Source organism: Corella eumyota, chromosome 4, assembly GCF_963082875.1.
Source record: "Corella eumyota chromosome 4, kaCorEumy4.1, whole genome shotgun sequence".
Lineage (NCBI taxonomy): Eukaryota > Metazoa > Chordata > Ascidiacea > Phlebobranchia > Corellidae > Corella > Corella eumyota.
The window spans coordinates 1,889,709-1,909,215 of record NC_137493.1 but is presented as its reverse complement, the minus strand read 5'-3'; the positions used below and the strand labels follow the sequence as shown (position 1 = coordinate 1,909,215).

General features: G+C 29.0%; 1 protein-coding gene across 1 annotated transcript; it reads right to left on the bottom strand.

Moving 5' to 3' along the window:
* Nucleotides 1-427: 427 nt before the first annotated feature.
* LOC145751013 (muscleblind-like protein 2a) lies at nucleotides 428-19,245 on the bottom strand. Its single transcript, XM_082567082.1, has 13 exons — nucleotides 18,407-19,245; nucleotides 13,600-13,727; nucleotides 13,328-13,453; nucleotides 6,207-6,392; nucleotides 4,972-5,089; nucleotides 4,306-4,505; nucleotides 3,747-3,929; nucleotides 3,318-3,401; nucleotides 2,712-2,753; nucleotides 1,932-2,160; nucleotides 1,642-1,805; nucleotides 646-699; nucleotides 428-567 (listed from the first exon to the last, which is right to left on the bottom strand). Exons 1-12 carry the CDS (start codon nucleotides 18,474-18,476, stop codon nucleotides 685-687), a joined length of 1,545 nt encoding a protein of 514 aa, XP_082423208.1. The 5' UTR covers nucleotides 18,477-19,245; the 3' UTR covers nucleotides 428-567; nucleotides 646-684.
* Nucleotides 19,246-19,507: the final 262 nt, after the last annotated feature.

Here is a 19,507-nt window from a genome sequence, read left to right as displayed (position 1 = left end):
TAACAACTTTGAATAACCAGCGAAAAAAGTAACTTTTTTAACTTAAAAATTGGATAAAACTTTGGAACAAAAATATTAAAAGTTAAAAGGCTAAAATATTTGAAACTTCTCGCACTAAAAACATTTAAAATTGTCTAAAACACTAAAATCAGTAAAATAATAATTTCTACGTTGATGACGTCATATCGTCCGTAATAACGTCATCAGAAACATTGGAACACGATTTTGTGAAACTAAAAGGCGCCAAAAGTGGCAAAAACGTGCAAATATTTTGTTCACACACAAACAACTATGACGTGTTAATTGATGACGTCATCTTAAATATGACGTAATAATTCACACGTAAATGTTTAAAATCAACAAAGAACTGTCGTGGAACAAGTGTGACGTCAAGAAACTCGTGTGACGCAATAATGTGACGTCATCAAACCCCGATAGCTTCGGAAATAATTCCGGAGTATCCTTGTTGGGGAATTACCAGATTGTTGGGGGTGTCTAGGACTGGGGATTCCCCGGATGTGGTAGTTGGAAAATGATAAAATTTGCACAAGGGTCTCAAACAGCGACCTAAAGAAAAAAATTATTAATTAAATTTTAACTAAAATAGTAAATGTTTAAACTTCAATAAATTCTAAAATCACTTACCCAGTAAAAAGTCTTTGCAAATTGTAACTTTGTCGTCTTTTATTTCAACATAATCTAAAACAAATTAAATCTTATTAAAAATCGAGTTGTTATTATTACTTAATGCTATGTTAAATAAAATAACAGCAAACTATATAATATGGTGGTGCAGCTAAAAAATGCACAAAGTAAAAAATTAAGAACCCCAAAAATTAACAAAATAAAGTGATCAAATAATTTCTAAAATCCAAATTAATTTGCTGTTCATGTCAAACAAAAACTTAAAATTGTGCAGCAGATAATAATAACAAAAACACAACAATGCACCTTTTTTATTGTTTATCATTTAAACTTAAATTGTATCAAAGTTTTAAAAAAACATCTGAGCAGTGATTTTACTTTTTTTGCAACAGAAAATGTAACAAAATTAGGACCATGTGGGCCACAATTAATTTTATTTGCCATAAAATTGTGAAAAAAGGTTGTGGCCAAATTGTGCCCAAACTATCATTGCCTGAAAACAGGGCCTGTGACAGAATTAATTCAAATGTGTCACAACAGCAGATGTGACCGCAGCTTAATTATAGTAAAACAGGAGTTGTGACTATGCCACACTACCTTCCCTGACGTGAACAAATCGGCAGAATGGGCGAGTACACTTGCTCGATTGGAAATCTCGACAAACTGTTAACGTTGTAGCGCCACATAGTGGTGGTTGTTGTTTCGATATTATTTCAAACTTTTTAAACAACATTTTCAAATTTTTATACAGATAACAAATTCAACTTGGGTAAAAAAATGTTTTTAAACTCACATAGTGAAAACAACTTTTAATATTAAAAAGTAATTAAAAATAAATTAATCATTACTTGTTAGTAAGACAACATTTTTACAAGCAAGCTTTGTTAGTAGTTTAGTTGGTTGTTTACGAATAAATCAAAATTTTAACACATCAAAAAAATTTAAAATTAAACATCCATACATACAAAACTAAGAAATATTAAATTTAAACTTTACCTGATTCTGCCCGTTTAAAAGAGCATAAGTAGCAGCAGTGCCATTAGGTGTCGCTGTTGTTGTGGTTGGTAGGTGGTTCAGGGGGGCATTAAGTGGGGTTAGTTGACCAGAGGGGGCGCTAGGGATCGCACCAGCACCTCCATAGAGTTGCAACATTGGAACCCCTAAAAAAATCAAAAATGTTTTAAATTTATAAAACTTTCAACCCTTATTTACTTAATATTTTTTTGTTTGAAGTCATTGTATTACTCAGCTAAATTTTGCTGATTAAATTAATTAATAATTAAAACCTTGTTGATAGTAAGCAGCAGTTGTGGGTTGAACATGATGCTGAGTCAATCCTGGCAAACTGGTGTTGTAACTGCCGTACAATGCAGCTAAGGCTGCACTCTGCGATTGTCCACCGGGTGGAGGTGTCAGCCCAGGGGAAACCCCTGATGATGTCACAGGGGTGATCATCTGCGACTCCAGGGCATGTCTCTTGATAGGGGGTTGCCCCAATGCACCCCCACTTGTCATCTATAATGGGTTAGGTAGGGTTTAGGGTCTCGTTAAACTAAACATGCTCGGTGGCCATGCAGCAAGAAAGATGGGTAAAAGGGGGTTAATTGAAAAGGGTCAAAGGTTACAAATAGGTGGAAGTAAAGATCTAAGGAACTAGTCACCAATTATTTAAATTTAAAGTAAGATGGAGAGATCTGAAGAAGTATAAAATGATTGTGTAAAACGTTTATATTGTATTAAGAAGTAATTAAAATTAAAAATACTGTTTTTTCAAAGATAATCGACCATGTTTGCCTAATTGTTAAGTAGAATTTAAACAATGCTCAAATCTAATACAGGGTTTAACTTTTTATCCAGAATTAATTGAATAAGTTTGATAAAAGATCAAAATTTAAGCTTTGAAAAAATGATAATATATGGTCTTGAAGATTAAAATTAAAATAAAAAAAAAATGAAAACTGAATAGCAAGAATGTCATAAATTTGATTGTTTAATAGGAGAGTAAAGTTAAATTTTAAAGAAAAAATAAAAAAATTAGAGAGCAAATAATTATTTTGATTATTTACCAAATTATCGATTGTTAAGATTCGCTTTGCAGGTTGTGGGTTCTAAGTAGGAAATAAATCAAGAAATGGGGGTTTAATTAAAGGGGTAAATGGGGTAAAAGAGGGTAAAAACAAGAAAAGCATAATCAGTAAGCACCTAAAAAGCTAAAACACTATTATAAGGCAGGTTTAAAATTGCTTTTATTAATCTGCTTGCTTTGTAAAAGTTTATTGCAAATTTAGCCCAAAACAAGAAATATTAAACAAACAAGTCAAGCAAGCAAATTAAACTGCAAACAACCCATTTATAATAATGTAATTTTCTCTACCCTTTATCATTAGCTAAAGTGTTAGTTAAGTTATATTCCATGCACCCTTAAAACTATTAAAACATATACACATTTGTCTTAAATATTTATTCAGCCTAACATTAGTTTTAAAAATATTTTTTTCATGCAATATTGTATTTGAATATTTTATTTTCATTAATCTGTTAATAAGAAAATTATAATATATTCCCAATATATGTAAAAATTTTAGTCCATGCCAATAAATAATCCCTATAATATCTTTTATTAAAACCTAAAATAATTTTAAATAAAATAAATTTAAAATTCATGCAAGTACCATGACGGTAGCGGGTTGGGGGGATGTCCCTTGTAGCGAGGATAAATAAGAAAGCGAGGGATTTTGGGAAGCTCGGATTTTAACCTGAAAACAAATTGAAGCTCAAGCGAAATAATTGAAGAAAAAAGCACGAAAGCATTTGAAAGCAAACTTGTTGAAATTAACACAACTCAGCAAAGCAACATGGAAGCAAAAAGCCTTTGGACCAACATTTTCACAATTCACAAAATAAAAACAAATTCTAACCAGTAAACAGACAATAACCATAAAAATAAATTTATAAATCAACTATAAACTAAATAAGACAATAAATTTAATCTAAAATTAGTAAAGAAAGTCAAAAACTTTTTATTAATTGTTTTTAAACCCATTTGCCCAACTAATTATATACAAGCTTTTAAATGTCCCCAATTGGGGATAAACAGTTACCTGTAAATGGGAGGGAGGGTGAAAGTATTTGCACTTCTCCCTTGTGCACCTCCCCTTGATGAAATCCATACACACGGTGACAGTGTTGTCCGTGACGTCAATGAGAGCGCGATCATGTGGATGTCCGTAACGACATTCTAGTTCACCCCGTGTGCAGTTACCACGCTGGAAGTCACGACAAACCTTTAAATTATTAACATTAAAAATAATAAAATAATGCTAAAAAGAGAAAAAAAATGATTTTATATAACTTTAATTAATTTTTGATAAGATAGTATTGATTGGCAAGGTTTTACATTTTAGTAAAAAATCTCTTTAGCCAAACTTTAAAATTTCATGAATATTTTGCATATTTTGTAACTCTTTAAAATGCAATTTCTTTAATTAATTCTTATATTGAAAGACTTTAATTTTGTTCGAACAATATTAAGCTTCTCAATTCAAATTATTTAATTCAAAAAACAGACAAAATTGAAACAATTCAAACCATAGCATAAGTGTGAAAGTTTTAAAAAAATTTAACAGAATTTGTTTATTTTTTTTTTAATTTTTAACTAACCTCCAATCTGTCGGCTCTTAATCCACCAGCAGATGGCAGCATAGCAGCAGTCTGAGTGGTTTGCTGGTGTTGTAAAGTTAACTGGTTAATCTGGTTGATTTGATTCAACTGGTTTAAATGGTTAATCTGGTTCATCGGGTTTTGGATCTGGTAAGTTTGGAGGGTGTAGGGTGAGATGAAATGTTGATTGACCCCCAAATCTAGAAACGAATTTTGTTGTTTTATTAAATATTTCCTTTTTACCCAAGTACAGAAAAGTTAGTATAGCATTTTAGTTAGTGGATTAATATAAGGCTTTATTTGACATTGATTATACAGCAACAATAAAGCGTTGTACATCTACATACAAAGGAACTTGTGTGCCAAATTTATAGGCCCTTAATAGAAAACAATCTGTCGCTTGTAGTGCAATGGCTAATTAATTGAGCAATGATTAGTCCAACCCTCTTACGACAATCAATTTAATAGTAATAAGCCAAACTATATAGTTATACCTTACATAAAGGCGTCAATCTAGTTGAGACAATAGTTTTTAAAATAGGAATGTGAAGCAAAGGAATTCAATAAGCTAATAGCTGCATAAAAGGCTCTTTGTACCAATCTACTAAATTTATGTAAGTTGTTGTATAATAGATATACCAACAATATTGTTTTATGTATTTATACCTGTAGGTAGCATGCTGTAAGCAGAAGGCGACGGATTATAAAGCTGACCGGTTGGTACCGCGTGCAATCCGCTAATCATGGCCGCTTGGTGGGGCTGCGGAGCACTGCTTGCAACTTGCTGAGCAATAAATTAAAAAAAATTGAATTCGTGGAAAAATGGCAAAGCTGCTAAATTTTTAATAAAAACTAAAATATTTGTTAACGGCAGTGGGCAGCAAAGAGCACAGTGTTTTAATAAGAGTTAATTTTTAAATAAAATATAAAAAAAAAACATTTATTTGATTAATTTAACAAATTTATTTGCCAAAAACTAAATTTTAAATTCTAAACTATTCGATAATTTACGTAAAATTTTAATTATTTGTCTTATAAATCAAAAATTTCAAAAAGCTATGAAAAGCGATCGTTTATTCGAGGAATTGTTCGCAAACAATCAACTATGACGTCATAGTGTCGCGCTAGTAAATCTGTCAGGTCGGGTTGTTAAATATTAACGTAAATGAGTTTGCATTAATAACTTGAACAAAGTCAAATAAACTGGAAAATAACGATTAAAGAAAACGCCCCAAAAAGTCTAGACGCAGACGTGCGCCGATAATTTCAAAAATGATCGAAAATTTAAAGTTTTTTTGGTGATTTATGGATTTTAAATGAAGCGAAAAGTTTCGGGAGTTTGAATTTTTTTGTTCGTAAATGTTTTGGTGAAATTGGATAACGTTAAACTCGCGAAATTTTAAACCAAACTGAAAAGTTGTTTTATTAGATTCGCAACTTTAAATAGTAGGTCAATTTAATTCCATTTTTTATCATTTTTTGACTAACTCCTATAAAATGTCATTTACTGTTATTACTTTTATTACTTACAAGTACAATGATTTTTAAATTCAGTGTATTTAAACGTTTATAAATTGTAATTTAACCCCTTTTTACTTAAATATGTAAATATATTCTATAAAATCATAAAGTTACAAAGAAGTATGTCAAACTTTGCAAGAGCTTAAGATGCTGCAAAATTTTAACTTAACAGCCACTATTTAACAGTTTTATATTTTGTAATAATTAAGAAAAAATCGCAAAAAAAGTCTTTTTTTATTGGTAAAAAAGAAAAAAAAAATTCATTTACAAATTAGGTGTTAAAAATTGTGTAAATTCGACCTAAAAATTTGAATCGAATCACCAAAAATTGCAACTATTTTTACTCAAAATTTAATGATCTTAAAAAACTAAATTTTCACCTCATATCCTAAAATGCTTCCCTGCGGGATCGAGGCCTGAACCACACCAGGTTGATGTTGCAGAGGTAACATTTGTTGTAACATCGCTCTGTTCTGCATCAAGGTCTGTCGTCCAGTTATTTCAAGCTGTTGCTTCAGCTGATAAGTCGGATGAAGATATTTGCACGACTCTCTGTTACAACGTCCCTGTGATAATTAACAATTATGACGTCACAAAAATGTTATATTTTATAATTAAATCTGTGAATGCAAAGATAAAAACATTAAGTTAATTTTAAATTTTAAAACCAATCTTCGTTATATGACGTCACAAAACCATATCAGTAATTTTACTATTTAAGTATGACGTCACAAAGTAATAAATTCAAGTTATCCTCGATTTAGTTTTTTAAAAAAAGTAAGAGATTGGAGACGCCATTTTTGCAACAATGACGTCATAATAAAAAGACAATTTAATTGTTTAAAGAGGATTATCTTGTTGTCATAACAACCGGGAAATTAAAAAGTTGATTTAAATGCGAGATGTTCTGTCACGGTCGATTGAACAAGGTATTTATACAACGCAGCGTTCTGATTGGTCGAAACGGAGCGCGAAAGTGACATGAAAGCGACTCAAGTGTTTTTAACAATCGAAAGTGCCCTCAACTTCCATTTTCAATCCAATATCGAAGTCGAAGCGACAGATCGCCTCATATTTTAACAAAAAGGTGATAAGTGACGTCATTAACCCCTCGGGGGTGACGTAGGTCACGTGTGAGTTGTTCGGGGTAAATTGAGGGTAACGCTTAAGGTGAGGTCCCACCTATACTAATATCAACCCTTTAACGACGAGGTAGGTTAAGATAAAGAAGGTTTAGTAAGAAAAGAGTTTAAAAAATTACTTATAGATAACAATTAAAGTTTTTAGCTTTAACTACTTTAATTGTTTAAGAAAAGGGTAAAAACATAAAAATGTTAAAAGAACCCAAAAAGAGGATAATTATTTTAAAGTTGGCCCAGTTTGAGGATAAACGTTTTAATGAGCTTCTTTCTCAGCTCGCTTCGACCACGTGGGAAGTTAGCTAGAAAGAAGGACGTTAAGACGGGAACTATCAACTATAACGTCATTGTAATAGCAATTGTGACGTCACCACAATACCATCTTTGACAACACTGACGTATGTGACGTCACTGTTACATAAAATCATCGATGACAAAGCGTTTTCATAACATTGAAAGTAAAATAACGAAATTTCAGTTTTACCAAGTTTGCAAATTTACTTCACACGTCATTAAACAATTTAAGACGTCACAAAACCATCATCGCGTTAATGGTGCGTGTGCAGTGAAGCGGAACCACTTAGGCACACCTCGTCACACCTCACTGCACAGCAATGTTGCCAAAACTTTGAAACGAAAGTCAACTTTAAATATTTTGTTTTTATAAATCCGACTTTATATAGTCTGTCTAAAGTTTTAACTTATACTAACATTGTGACGTCATTTAACCTCAACTGACGTCACCTTACATTGAGCGACGTGGCAACTACTGCAAAGTCAAACTTTTATTATTTTTCTTCAAAATTAACAATTTAGAGTTTTAATCATTTCTAAACTAATTTTGATATTTGATGTTCATTATTACGTCACACTTTCTGATATTACGTCACACAACAGCGAACAAGCGAAGTTCTCGACCAAAAGTCAAAAATGTTTCGGAAAATTTTTGTTTAAAAACTTTTGGCCACTTTTTCGTCGATTACGCGCGCGCACGACCGCGTCACACACACACTCTGTTACGTCACAATCATTTAATGTTAGTTGTGTCTGGCTCGGACCTTCAAGTGTTTTCTACTTTGAGGTGGTCTTTAACAACAATCAACATTCGATTTATCTTTGTGACGTCACAATCTTGAATCTGTTCGGTTATTTAAATATTGGTTTTGTGTATTTGCACTTGTGGAAAATTAATTTTAAACCAATTAAGGAATTTTCTAGAACTTTTAAAAGTTGAATCGACCTTCTACGACGATGTCGTTCAATTATGAAACACTAAAACTTGAGTTAAAGCTAACAAAAACCCTCGACTAAGTAAACATTATAACATGTGAACAAAATTGTTACAAAGTCCCCAACGTTTTAAAATCGTTTGATTTTTATTTGTTAAGTAAATCGTTTTTTTTGGTAAAAAATTTTAATATTTTGGCCCTACGACTTAACTTAAGTAGCAGAATGCAATTATATTTAATATAATCGTTTAAGCTTGAATAAATATCGTTTAAGTTTTGAATTAATAAAAGTTTTTAGTCCAAGATCGAAGCAAATTTTCGTTTGATGTCGACCTCAGAATTTGGATTAATTTTAATAAATACTTTCAACTTTTCCTGGAAAAACTAACAACAAAAAATTTTTTATTTAATCTCAATTTATTCGAATTCCTTTTACCTAGAAAAACGAATCTAAAACTAAAACTATTTATTTTACATTTCGACCTTTTTATAAACACAAAACTATACATTTAAATTGATTCAAAATCGAGAAATAAAGTTTGTTAAAATGTTGAATTTGTTGAAAATGACTACATACTTATTCATGTAAAATGTCCGGAAATTATTTTAAATAAAACAATGAACCTATACCAACCTTTTAACTACCACCAACACATAGACGCACCAATATTATGTTGTTTACATGCAATAAAGTTTGCAAAAATGTTAAAGGGTTTAACATACAGGTTAATGCATTTTGTTAACGTAATATAAATATTTTTTGCAAACTATCATGCGAACAAAGTCGTTACTATGTGCAACAATGCTTCTACCATGAGCCAACTATGCAGAGCTAGTTTAATGTAATTTTTCGTCGAAAAGATTTTTTAATTTTTTTTTTAATTTTTAGCTAAAAGTTTAAGAAAATTGCAGTCATTCTAACCAAGCCTTAAACGAGGAACTGTTTTAAAATTATTAAATTTGATTTTTTATCTATATTTTACGCTTACTAAAAAAACAAAATTTCTAAAAAATAATTTGAATTTTTCCTGTGAAAAAAATCGGAATATCAACAAGTTTTTGTGTAAACCAAAACTCCGATTAACCATGTAAAAACCATGAGAATCAACCATGTGAAACCAGGCGCATTAAACCATGACAATGAAACGAGACGACCTTTATAAGGAGACAAAACTTGGTGAAAAAAAAACAAAATAATTAAGTTTTACTTTTTTTAAGACCACGCATTTAAAAAGAATGGAAATCTGTTAACAACTTGTTAATTAAACCAATATTTAAATGACTTTTATTTAAGTTTAATTTCTGCAAAGTTATAATATTAGTGTAACGAAATTAACAATATAAATTTTACAATTGTTTTCCTAATAATGAAAAACTAATTTAAAAAAAAACGATAATAGCACTACTTCAATCTAACTACTCGTTTCTAATTAAAAAAAACACCCTAATATTTTTTTGCAGACTCTGCTGATATGATAAGACAACTTTTGCTGAACTGCAACGTGTTCAAGGTTTCAAAACCTAACTCGTGTGAACCATAAATTTAAGCAGGGTAGAAATGATTAACTTTAACCAGTACTTTGCACAAACAAAAAGCAAGCAAGTTCACAACTCTTTCACCTTAATATAACCCATATATGCGACACTCCACGTTGCCTTTTTACAGTCTTAAATTGATGAGGTTAATATACATATAATAGTTGTAGCAGGTATTATGTGAAATATTAATCTTTGATAAGAATTTTGGTAAATTAACATAAAACAAACAAAACATGGTAAACATTACTTTGTCTTAAACCAGGTTTTGATGCATTCGTTTAACTTTAAATATTTACTAGTAAACAATAAAGCAAAACCCTGTCGTTCTAATTTAAATAATAAATTGACAAAGATTTTGGTAAAAACATCACTTTTAAAATTTAAATTTTTTTATTAAAATTATTTGAAATTATTCAGCGCATTTTACCTTACCAAAACTGTCAATACAATTTGCAGAAAATAAGTGAATTTTTTTAGACACAATATTTACAATAATAACAAGTTTAAAAATTTTCGTTCTTTAACTGAAATAACTTTAACATTTTTTTAACGCTTGCAATGTCCAAAATAAGCATTTACATTTAATGTAAATTTCTTAACTAACACCACATAACGCCAGCAAATAATCCGTCAAAAATTGTGAAATAAAGATTCGAAAAATTAACAAGCAATTAAAATAATGTTAACAACATTAAAACATCACCTGCGACCTTATTAAGTCACATCAACGTCGCATTAAAGTTATTCAAATCTCGAATTACTGAAAACTTATACAAATAGTCACGTGACCATGTTTTCTATGGTTGGAAGTCGCGCGACAAATATTTCCTTTTACTTATGACGTCACAAACACTTCCACCGATTCAACATCTTAGGTGAATTTAGGCAACTGTCAATCAAACTATAGTGACGTCATAAGAAATCACGGATATAACATCGATTGAATTGAATTAAATGCGTATGACATCACAATATCACAAATCAATAAAAATTAAAAGGGTAATTCCAGAATTTACTGTTGAAAAATTATTAAATAATATTTTAATATAATTATTTATCTAGAATTTGGTAAACACGTGAATGTTAAAGACAACGTAACAACACATTGCTACCCACTAGCGGTCAAATATTTGCGTAAATAAAAACCTCAACACGATGTTTCGATTTAATTTTAAGCTTATTTTGACTTTAATAATGTGTTTTCAAATCTTTTAACAATATAAAACTTTTGGTAATCCAAAAAATAAAATTTTAACATAAAAATACTCTTTATAATTGTTATGAGAAATGACCAAAAAACAAAAAAAATCGGAAAATTATTTTAACCTTTAAAACCGAAAATAATTATGTCGATTAAAATTCTTTTAACATGAATTATCCTAGTCTCCAAAATCTTAAAAACTCGTTGTTTATTCAAACATAAAACCCATTGTGATCCTTCTGTGACGTCACAGACGGGGAATTGTTTGCGAACAATGCGACCAAGCACAGGATATAAGTACTTTATGTACTTAAACCGATAATAATACGAACTTGGGTTTGAAAACTAATAATTTGTTGGATAATGATAAGTTTTATTGCCATAGGATTAGAATAAGTATCGCCCTTATAGCAGACACCCCTAATTTTGACCACCCAGATTCTTTTTCACCAAATTTAATCAAATTTTTATTAAAAATCGTCAAATTTTATAATTTGACGTGATAGTGACGTAAATTAAGGGTCTATGACGTAATAATAGTTTTTTGTTAAATTAAATTAATTGTATTTTGACACTTATTTCAGCAACTGGTTTTAAGTAATATCGGAAGTTTTCGGAAGTATTAAAACTTTAACGATTTCCTTCATTTGATTTATTTGCTAACTTTATAAAAACCATGAAATTTAGAAATTTTGAACTATGTAAATTATAAAAACAAATAATTTAAAATCTTATTCAAGGTAAGTTTTTCGGTGTTTAAATTTTTTTTTACAAATAAACAAGAATAAATTTTTCTTCTTTAAATTTTGATCTTTTATTTTTAAAACTCTTTTATAATTCCCCGGGGAAACCCTGTAAAATAAATGTTTCCAACAAATATTTAATTTCTTTAATCTTCAGTTAGTTATGACGTCACAGATATATTTCTACAAACGAATGCAACTCTTTAACAACCAAGTACTCGAATTTATAACAACTTTTTAATTTAAAATTTATTTTTAAATTGGTGAAAGGGTTTACGATTCCACTGGGACAATTTGGCATTCTAGATAACATTATGACGTCACAGTGTCGAACTTGAAGTAAAAAGAGTTTAATTTAAGCAAATTCGAATCAAAACAGGAGTCAATTGTGACGAGTTCGAAGATAACAATCGATCTTTTAACACGTCACAATCAACATTTCTGAATGGAATTAGACAAATTAAGGCACGAGTAAAATCAGCAGACCGTATCCGGAAAGTCAGCAAAGCGTAACCCGAACAAATATTTATCCTCAACTAGGGTCACGGTTCAATTAACATGTAAAAGTTTGTAAAAACATATTTGATATCAATCACTCCTATGTAAACTTGGAGTTTAAATTTGGAATTAATCATTTTAGGAATAATTTGTCAAATAAAATTTTAGTATTTTATTTATGGGTTAAGTGACCATGTCATAATATTTTAAAATCTATGCAAACATTATTATTTATGATATGTTTTAAATTATAAAATTAATTTTGTCATTTTTTTTCTGTTGCATTAATGTAATTTTTATTTTAAATATTTTACTTTTATTGATGCGCAAAAAACAAATGTAAAAAAACTGATTTAGTATTTTATTCTCATTTACTTTGTGTTACTAAATTTATATTTTACCTGTTCGTGTCGTGTTTTTACTTAATAATTTTAAATATTCTTCTTTTAATAAGAGAAATCGTCATATTTTTATTAAAACTTGTTAAAAATAATTTTCGAAATTTTCAAGAAATAAAAAGTTAAAAAAAAAATTTTAATTCTAAGAATAAAACAAGTCTTTATTTGTTTTTAGATATTTTCTATTTTTTTAAAGTTTTAAAAGGACTTTTTCGAGATCGTTAACTTACTCACCGCCCGTGTATAATTCGCTTCATCGCGCTACTTGTTTGTGACGTCATAATGTAACCCACGTGGCGTAATAAACGACCACGTGGACAATATTTATTTAAATCAAGAAAAAAAAATTTTATATTTTAATGTCGCGGCGTTCAATCTACGTAACAATAAGTGCTTGTGACGTCATAAATCGCAAATTTGTTTCCGATAGGAACGCGAAAATTTGTCAAACAAGCAAAAAATTTCAAGTTTCGCCTCAGGGTTGGATTAACATTCAAAGTTGAACTTAACAAAGTCGAGCTAAGTCTTTGTTTAGTCTGAGGTCGATTTATCTCGCACATGTGTTTATGACATCACAACCACGCATGAATTTAATTCATTTTGATTAATTTCTTTTTCCTAAAACTTTTTATCAGTTTTTTACCGAAATCATTTTTTTATCTATTTTTATTACCATGTCCACTAAAATGTTAATTCTATCCACAAAATAATAACCCAAAATTGTTATGACGTTACAAAACATGACGTCACTCACCTTAAGTGCATCGAAGCATGCGATGACCTTTCCATCGGAGGTCACCTGAATGTTTTTTCCCGGATGTGCGTATCGGCATTCCTCCGACGTTCGTTTGCACGCGCCTCTCTGGAACTCGCGACACACCTGTGTGACGTCATAACAACATTAATGTGACGTCATAAAAGACATTTTAAAACAATTACTTTATTGAAGACAATTTTAAAGTATGTAAAGTTTAATCGTGAAAACATTAGGTTTTAAAATCGATTTCGCTTTGTGATGTCACAAACCTCGACTTTGAGCCATTCTGGATCTCTGATCTGGGGTAACTGTTGAATAGTTGGAAGTTGCCCCACAGCGACAGGGGTTGGGGGATAAGAATTGGCGGGAATTGGGGTCACACACCCAACTGATTGAGCTAAGAAAAAAAAAAGTTTTAAAAATCTATAAAAATATTAAAAGAAAAGTTAAATATAGACTTTATTATATAAAAAATTATTAATTTGATATAATACTTGAAGTAGTTGTAGAAATATTTATCCAAAATTAAGTTTTTTAAATTAACTACAGATTTAATTTAGTTTTTAAAATCAAAAGAGCAAAAAAGGCGACATTTAAAGCAATGAGAAAGCAGTGAAACAAAAAAAATTAAAATAAAATAAGAGTTGTTACATAATTGTGACTTAAAACAGGGATTATAACAACAATACATACACTCCATGATGTTGGTTCCGAAGCCGGGATTCGAACCTTAAAAGTTCGGGTGAAAAAGCAGCAAAAAAGTAAATTAAATTAAATAAAAGCTGAGCAAAGCGGAGATCTTACGTTTGTGTCTGACACAGAACGTAGGCTGACAACAACAATCAGGTTTATTATGACGTCATCAATTGGTCACGTGGCTGGGAATATAATACGGCCGTCTGCTCCACGTAAGATGGTGTTTTAAACCATAAAATGGTCTTTAATGGTTCATAATGGTGTTTTCTTTTTCCAAATGTCAGGTTAAACCTACTATGGCTTCACAGCCTTTTTTCTATTTTAATCTGTCACGTCATAATAAAAAGTTTAAAAAACTAGAATTTTAAAGAACAAAACGTTCCGCGAAAATAGCAGTGACGTCATAATCTAATGCGTGGGAACGCTCGGTCAAGTGATAAATTTTCACACCATCAGAAGTTATAAAGTGTTTATTTAAAGTATTTACTTTCGATTTTTAAAAGTTTGATATTTTTAATCTTAAAATTAAACAAATTAAAACAAAAACTTCAAGCTTAAAAAGAAATATTAACAAAGATAACAAAAATATGTTTTATTTCAATTTAATTCTAGATTTGTAGATTGATTGCTATTTATATGTCGTCCAAATTCTTACACCACTAACTCTTCTAATTAAAATTGACCGCAAAAAACTCAATCAATTCTATTTTTAACTTAAACTGAAGTTAATTCGTTAAAACGTTGTTCTTGCTTCACAAGTACCCACTTTTAAGCTCACATTTAAGCTTTTTAGGGTTTAAGTCAAATAAAACACTTTAACCAATCAATATCATGTCTGTCTATGACGTCACAACGGGCTTAATTGTACGAAATAAAACAGGGAATTGTCTCGTAATAAATATAATTGTTCATGAGTTAATAACGAAATAAATTATGAATATTGTTGAAAAAAATATATTTTTACCAAAACTTTAGTTAAAATTTCTAAATTTTAACTCATAAGTTGATAAAATTAACAAATATGACCTTTCACAAAACATAGGTTTAACAAATAGGCAACAATTTTATGAAATTTCAAATTTTTAGCTCGCAGCTGGACACTTTATAATGGTCCTTGAAAATTTTGAAATTTTTTTTTTTTTTTTTTTTCAACCAACAAACCCTTTTCTAATTTTCAATTTTTTATTAAATTTAAAAACTGTTATATAATAAAACTATAAATTTTATTATCTCTGTTATAAAATTAAGCCAAAACCAACAAAAAATTAGGTTTTACCAAAAAATTTCATCCAGAACTAGAAAAAAAACTAATTATAAAAATTTACCTAAACTTTAATAAAACGGAAAAAAATGTAAAAAAATGAAAATGTTAATCAGATAAATTTAAGTAACAGCCAAATATTGCCTCAGGGTAGTTGAAGATTAAAAATTTTCGAACCATATTAAGAAGTATTATCTGAAAATATGTTAATTCAAAATTTTAATATTATCTCTGACAACTCTTAAACATAATTAAAATTATGTTAATTAATAGAATTATAATTACAAAAAATGATAATTCCTTTATAATTAATGTGTATATATGTTAAAAAGTACTTATATAGTTATAATATAAGTTTTTTAACTCCTATTAATATATAATATTAGTGTAAGCTTAATCAGTATACAAAAATACTTTATTAGATAAGAAAAACGTTTAAAAGAAATCTATTAATAAATGTTAAAATTTAGAAAAATTAACATTGTTTTTATAACATTAAAATTACCCTTAAAATACAAGGTAATTTCATAGCATAGTATTATTATTGTTTTTTTAACCTAACCCCTTTAAGCTGGTTATGGTTTTGATGGTTATATTTAATACACTTTTCTCACAAAGTCTAACAGAAAACAAGGTAATATTAATAGACCCTATAACCAGTTTATGAATAATCGAAATTTTAAACTTGGCACACGGGAAAATCTTTAAACTCCTTTCACCTTATTCAGTTACTTCTCAGTATTTGAATTCTTTTAAATTTCTAAATATTAAAATCTGTTGAAACCTTGACACGCTTTACCACTATTAGACTTTACCTTAACTGAACTTTGACCTAAACAGACAAAACAAACTATGATGTCACAATATCTAGTTTCTCAGGTTAGAATTTCTAAGTCAGATTAAAGGACATGCGACTTGCTGAAAATTAACCCTTTATTGCGTCACAAACACCTTACAAACGAACCGAAAAGTTAAAACGAGTTTTTGTAGAAAAAAAACGCGATTACGCGCGATCGTCAACAATCGAACAAACAAAACCCTCCGCGAAGGGCAAATAACGCGCAGACGACTCAACGAACCTGGCCTTGTTTAAGCACTGTGAGGTCATACACAATAAAGGGCGGCAATTATTCTAAAGTGAGCAAATAATTATTTTATGACAACCGGAATAAAAACAAATTTCTAAGAATAAAATTTCAGATGAAATCAGAAAATAATTTTTCATTTTTCTCCTTCTGTAAAAACCTTTCTGTTAGTTTTATTTCGGGGTTAACATTAAACAAAATGTCGACGGCAAAGTCTAGTGCGATTATGACGTCATAGTACTCCAAAGAACACTCAACAAGTTGGAGAACAATAAGTTGTCGAAACAAGTGTCACTAATATTAAATCAAAAGAACAAAATTGATCAAAATTTTTATTTTTTTAAAATGACATTTTTTTTCAACCTTTAATTTGAGCTCATTTGTAAATTTTAAATTAATTTTTTTGGTTTTTATGTATGATATTTTAGTTCCATTTTTTAAATCATATTTTGGCAACTCTGGTCGTTCTGTTAGGTAAAATATCAGTCAAAAATCAAAATGATTGCAAATACAAAAATGGCGGAATTTATATAATTTCTAAAACTATTTTGTTTTCTAAATTTTTTGAACAAATTTGGAAGTTGGGTGAAAGAATATTTTTACGCATGGTTGCGCACAGATACGTGACGTTGTGGTTAGGAGAGAGAGGCGAAACTTTCTCTTTTTCGTTTCTTTTATTCTCTCACACTCTATATAAGGAACAGTCATAAGGTCTGGATAAAATCTCCGAATTTTAACGATTGTTTATTCCGAGAAAATCCATGTTCGACAACTATTAAAGTTTTTACTGTTTTTATAACATTTCACAACTTTAAATAATTAAACTTTTATGCAAATCACAAATTTAAATCATAAAATCAATTGAGCTATACATAAAAATGAGTAACTTTAAAATATTTTTTATATATTATTTATATATCATAGTATTGAGTTGATAATTTAACAAAATTGTTTGAATATTTCTAGCTTGTTATAAATAAACTGACAACGAAAACAAACATTCAAAACACTAGTTCGGTATTTGATCGAAGAATTCGCAAGATTAAGATCAGCGCCAAAACAACAACTAACATTCTCGTCATGCCTCGTTACCCCTGGATCACGTGACCAGGTGTTATAAAACACCAGTAATGTTAAGTGTATGTTTAAACGACGAATTTAGGGATTTTATAAAATTTTAAAATATTTTAAAAAATGTTATGATAGTAAGTCATATGTAGTTGCATAAATATCACTCAAAAAACTAATTAAAATATTAATAAAAGCATTATTATCGATTATTAACATATGTCATATAACAAAAAAGCATTTATAACGTTAAAAATAACAGAGTCTCATAAAATTGCCAAAAAAAGAAATAGATTTTATTTGTCGATAAATTATCACTTATTGGGGTAATATGATCATTTTACAATGTTGTATCCTGTTCCTGTTTAATATACCACGCCTAGAGTATATTTTGTAATATTTTAACATTTATGATGTTTATAAAATATATATTAACATACATCTTAGAAATAAAATAATAAAATAGCATAAAAAATTCGCTTTTTTAAACGTTTTTTTAACACGTTTTAAAGGTATTTAAAAAAAATTATAAATCAAATGTATATATACAGAAAAATTAAATGTATATTTTAACGTTAATAAGACATTTAAAATCAACCATAATTTATAAGAATTTAACCCAATATTAAACGGTAAATTAGTCCTGTAAAAAAATCTAATTTACATTTCTCCTAAATTTTTCTAACGGTAAGCTTCATTAAGAAAAACTTTAATAAAAAACTTATGAATTATGAATAAGAAAAACGTAAACAAAGGTATCGAAAATGTCAAATTTAAGTGCTTTTTTAATAAATTAATTAAAGTAAAAAAGCATTTTCACATTTTAATAAAACAAAAATTCGTGCCAGCACTTTATTAACAAGCAGTAAATAAATTCTGACATTTAAGTTAAAACTAAAATCATAAAATCATTTTTAAAACGAAATTTAAACCAAAAAAACTTAACCATGCTGATATTACACTAACCTTGCTGTATGACGTCATAAGGCACATTTGCTGGGTAAAAGGGAACTCCCCTGCCTAGGTACTGATCCATTCTTGCAACAAATTAAAATAAAAAAATTTCGAAGCCGGGTCGTCGCATCGAAAACCATTTGTGACGTCACAATTATTTCCCCGCGTCATATTAAACGAGCAATAAAAGACAAACGTTAATTGTTGTTATTTATACAAACAAAAATGTCATAATCACTAAAACATACACCGACAAACTAACGCAGCACTAAAGCGGACATTAACGCGAATTCTTCATGTGGTGACGTAGCCTAGCGGTCTAAACGCCATGATAAAAATCTGAAAGGTCCAAGGTTCGAATCCCAGCCGAACCATGTATAAATAATCAACTACAAAACTAAAATCAAACGCAGCAAATGAGCAAAGTTTTAATCTAGGTAATCTTCTAAACAAGCAACAATATTCATCGCAGATAACTTTAAACAATTTTTTAACGTGCAACCACTAATCTTATTTTAACTTGATTAAAATCTCGCGCTGCCTCGACGCAGAACTAAAAACAAGCAACCATTGTTTCGTAACAATCAAATCCTAATCAACAAACTTTCTTAAAATTTTAAAATATAAACACAAAAATTTTAACAAGATTTTTTTTTAATTTTTTTTTAAATTAATTTTTTCCAATTTTTTATTTAAATTTAACTTCATTTTTTGACTGTATTTTTTTTATTTAAACATGAAGTATGGTCAGTAGCCAAGTCATCTGTTCCCTATGACGTCATAGTGATGTTGTTTGTCATCAAATATTAATGAAATTAAACAAAGACCCTTTAATTTCATGCTACTTAATATAGATAAAAAATACTTTTTAAACAAAAAAATATTAAATATTTTAACAAACATAAAAATTCCTTTTATTTATTTATTTTAAAAATAACAACAAATATTACACCTAAAATGAATTAACAAAAAAAATACTTAAAATAAATAAATGAATTAATAACTTTTATATCCCATATTAAGACACAACAACAAACTTGCAAAAACTAAATTTAAAAATAACAAAAAAAACTTACATTTTTTATAATGTCTTTAACTAAAGCCTATTAAGGA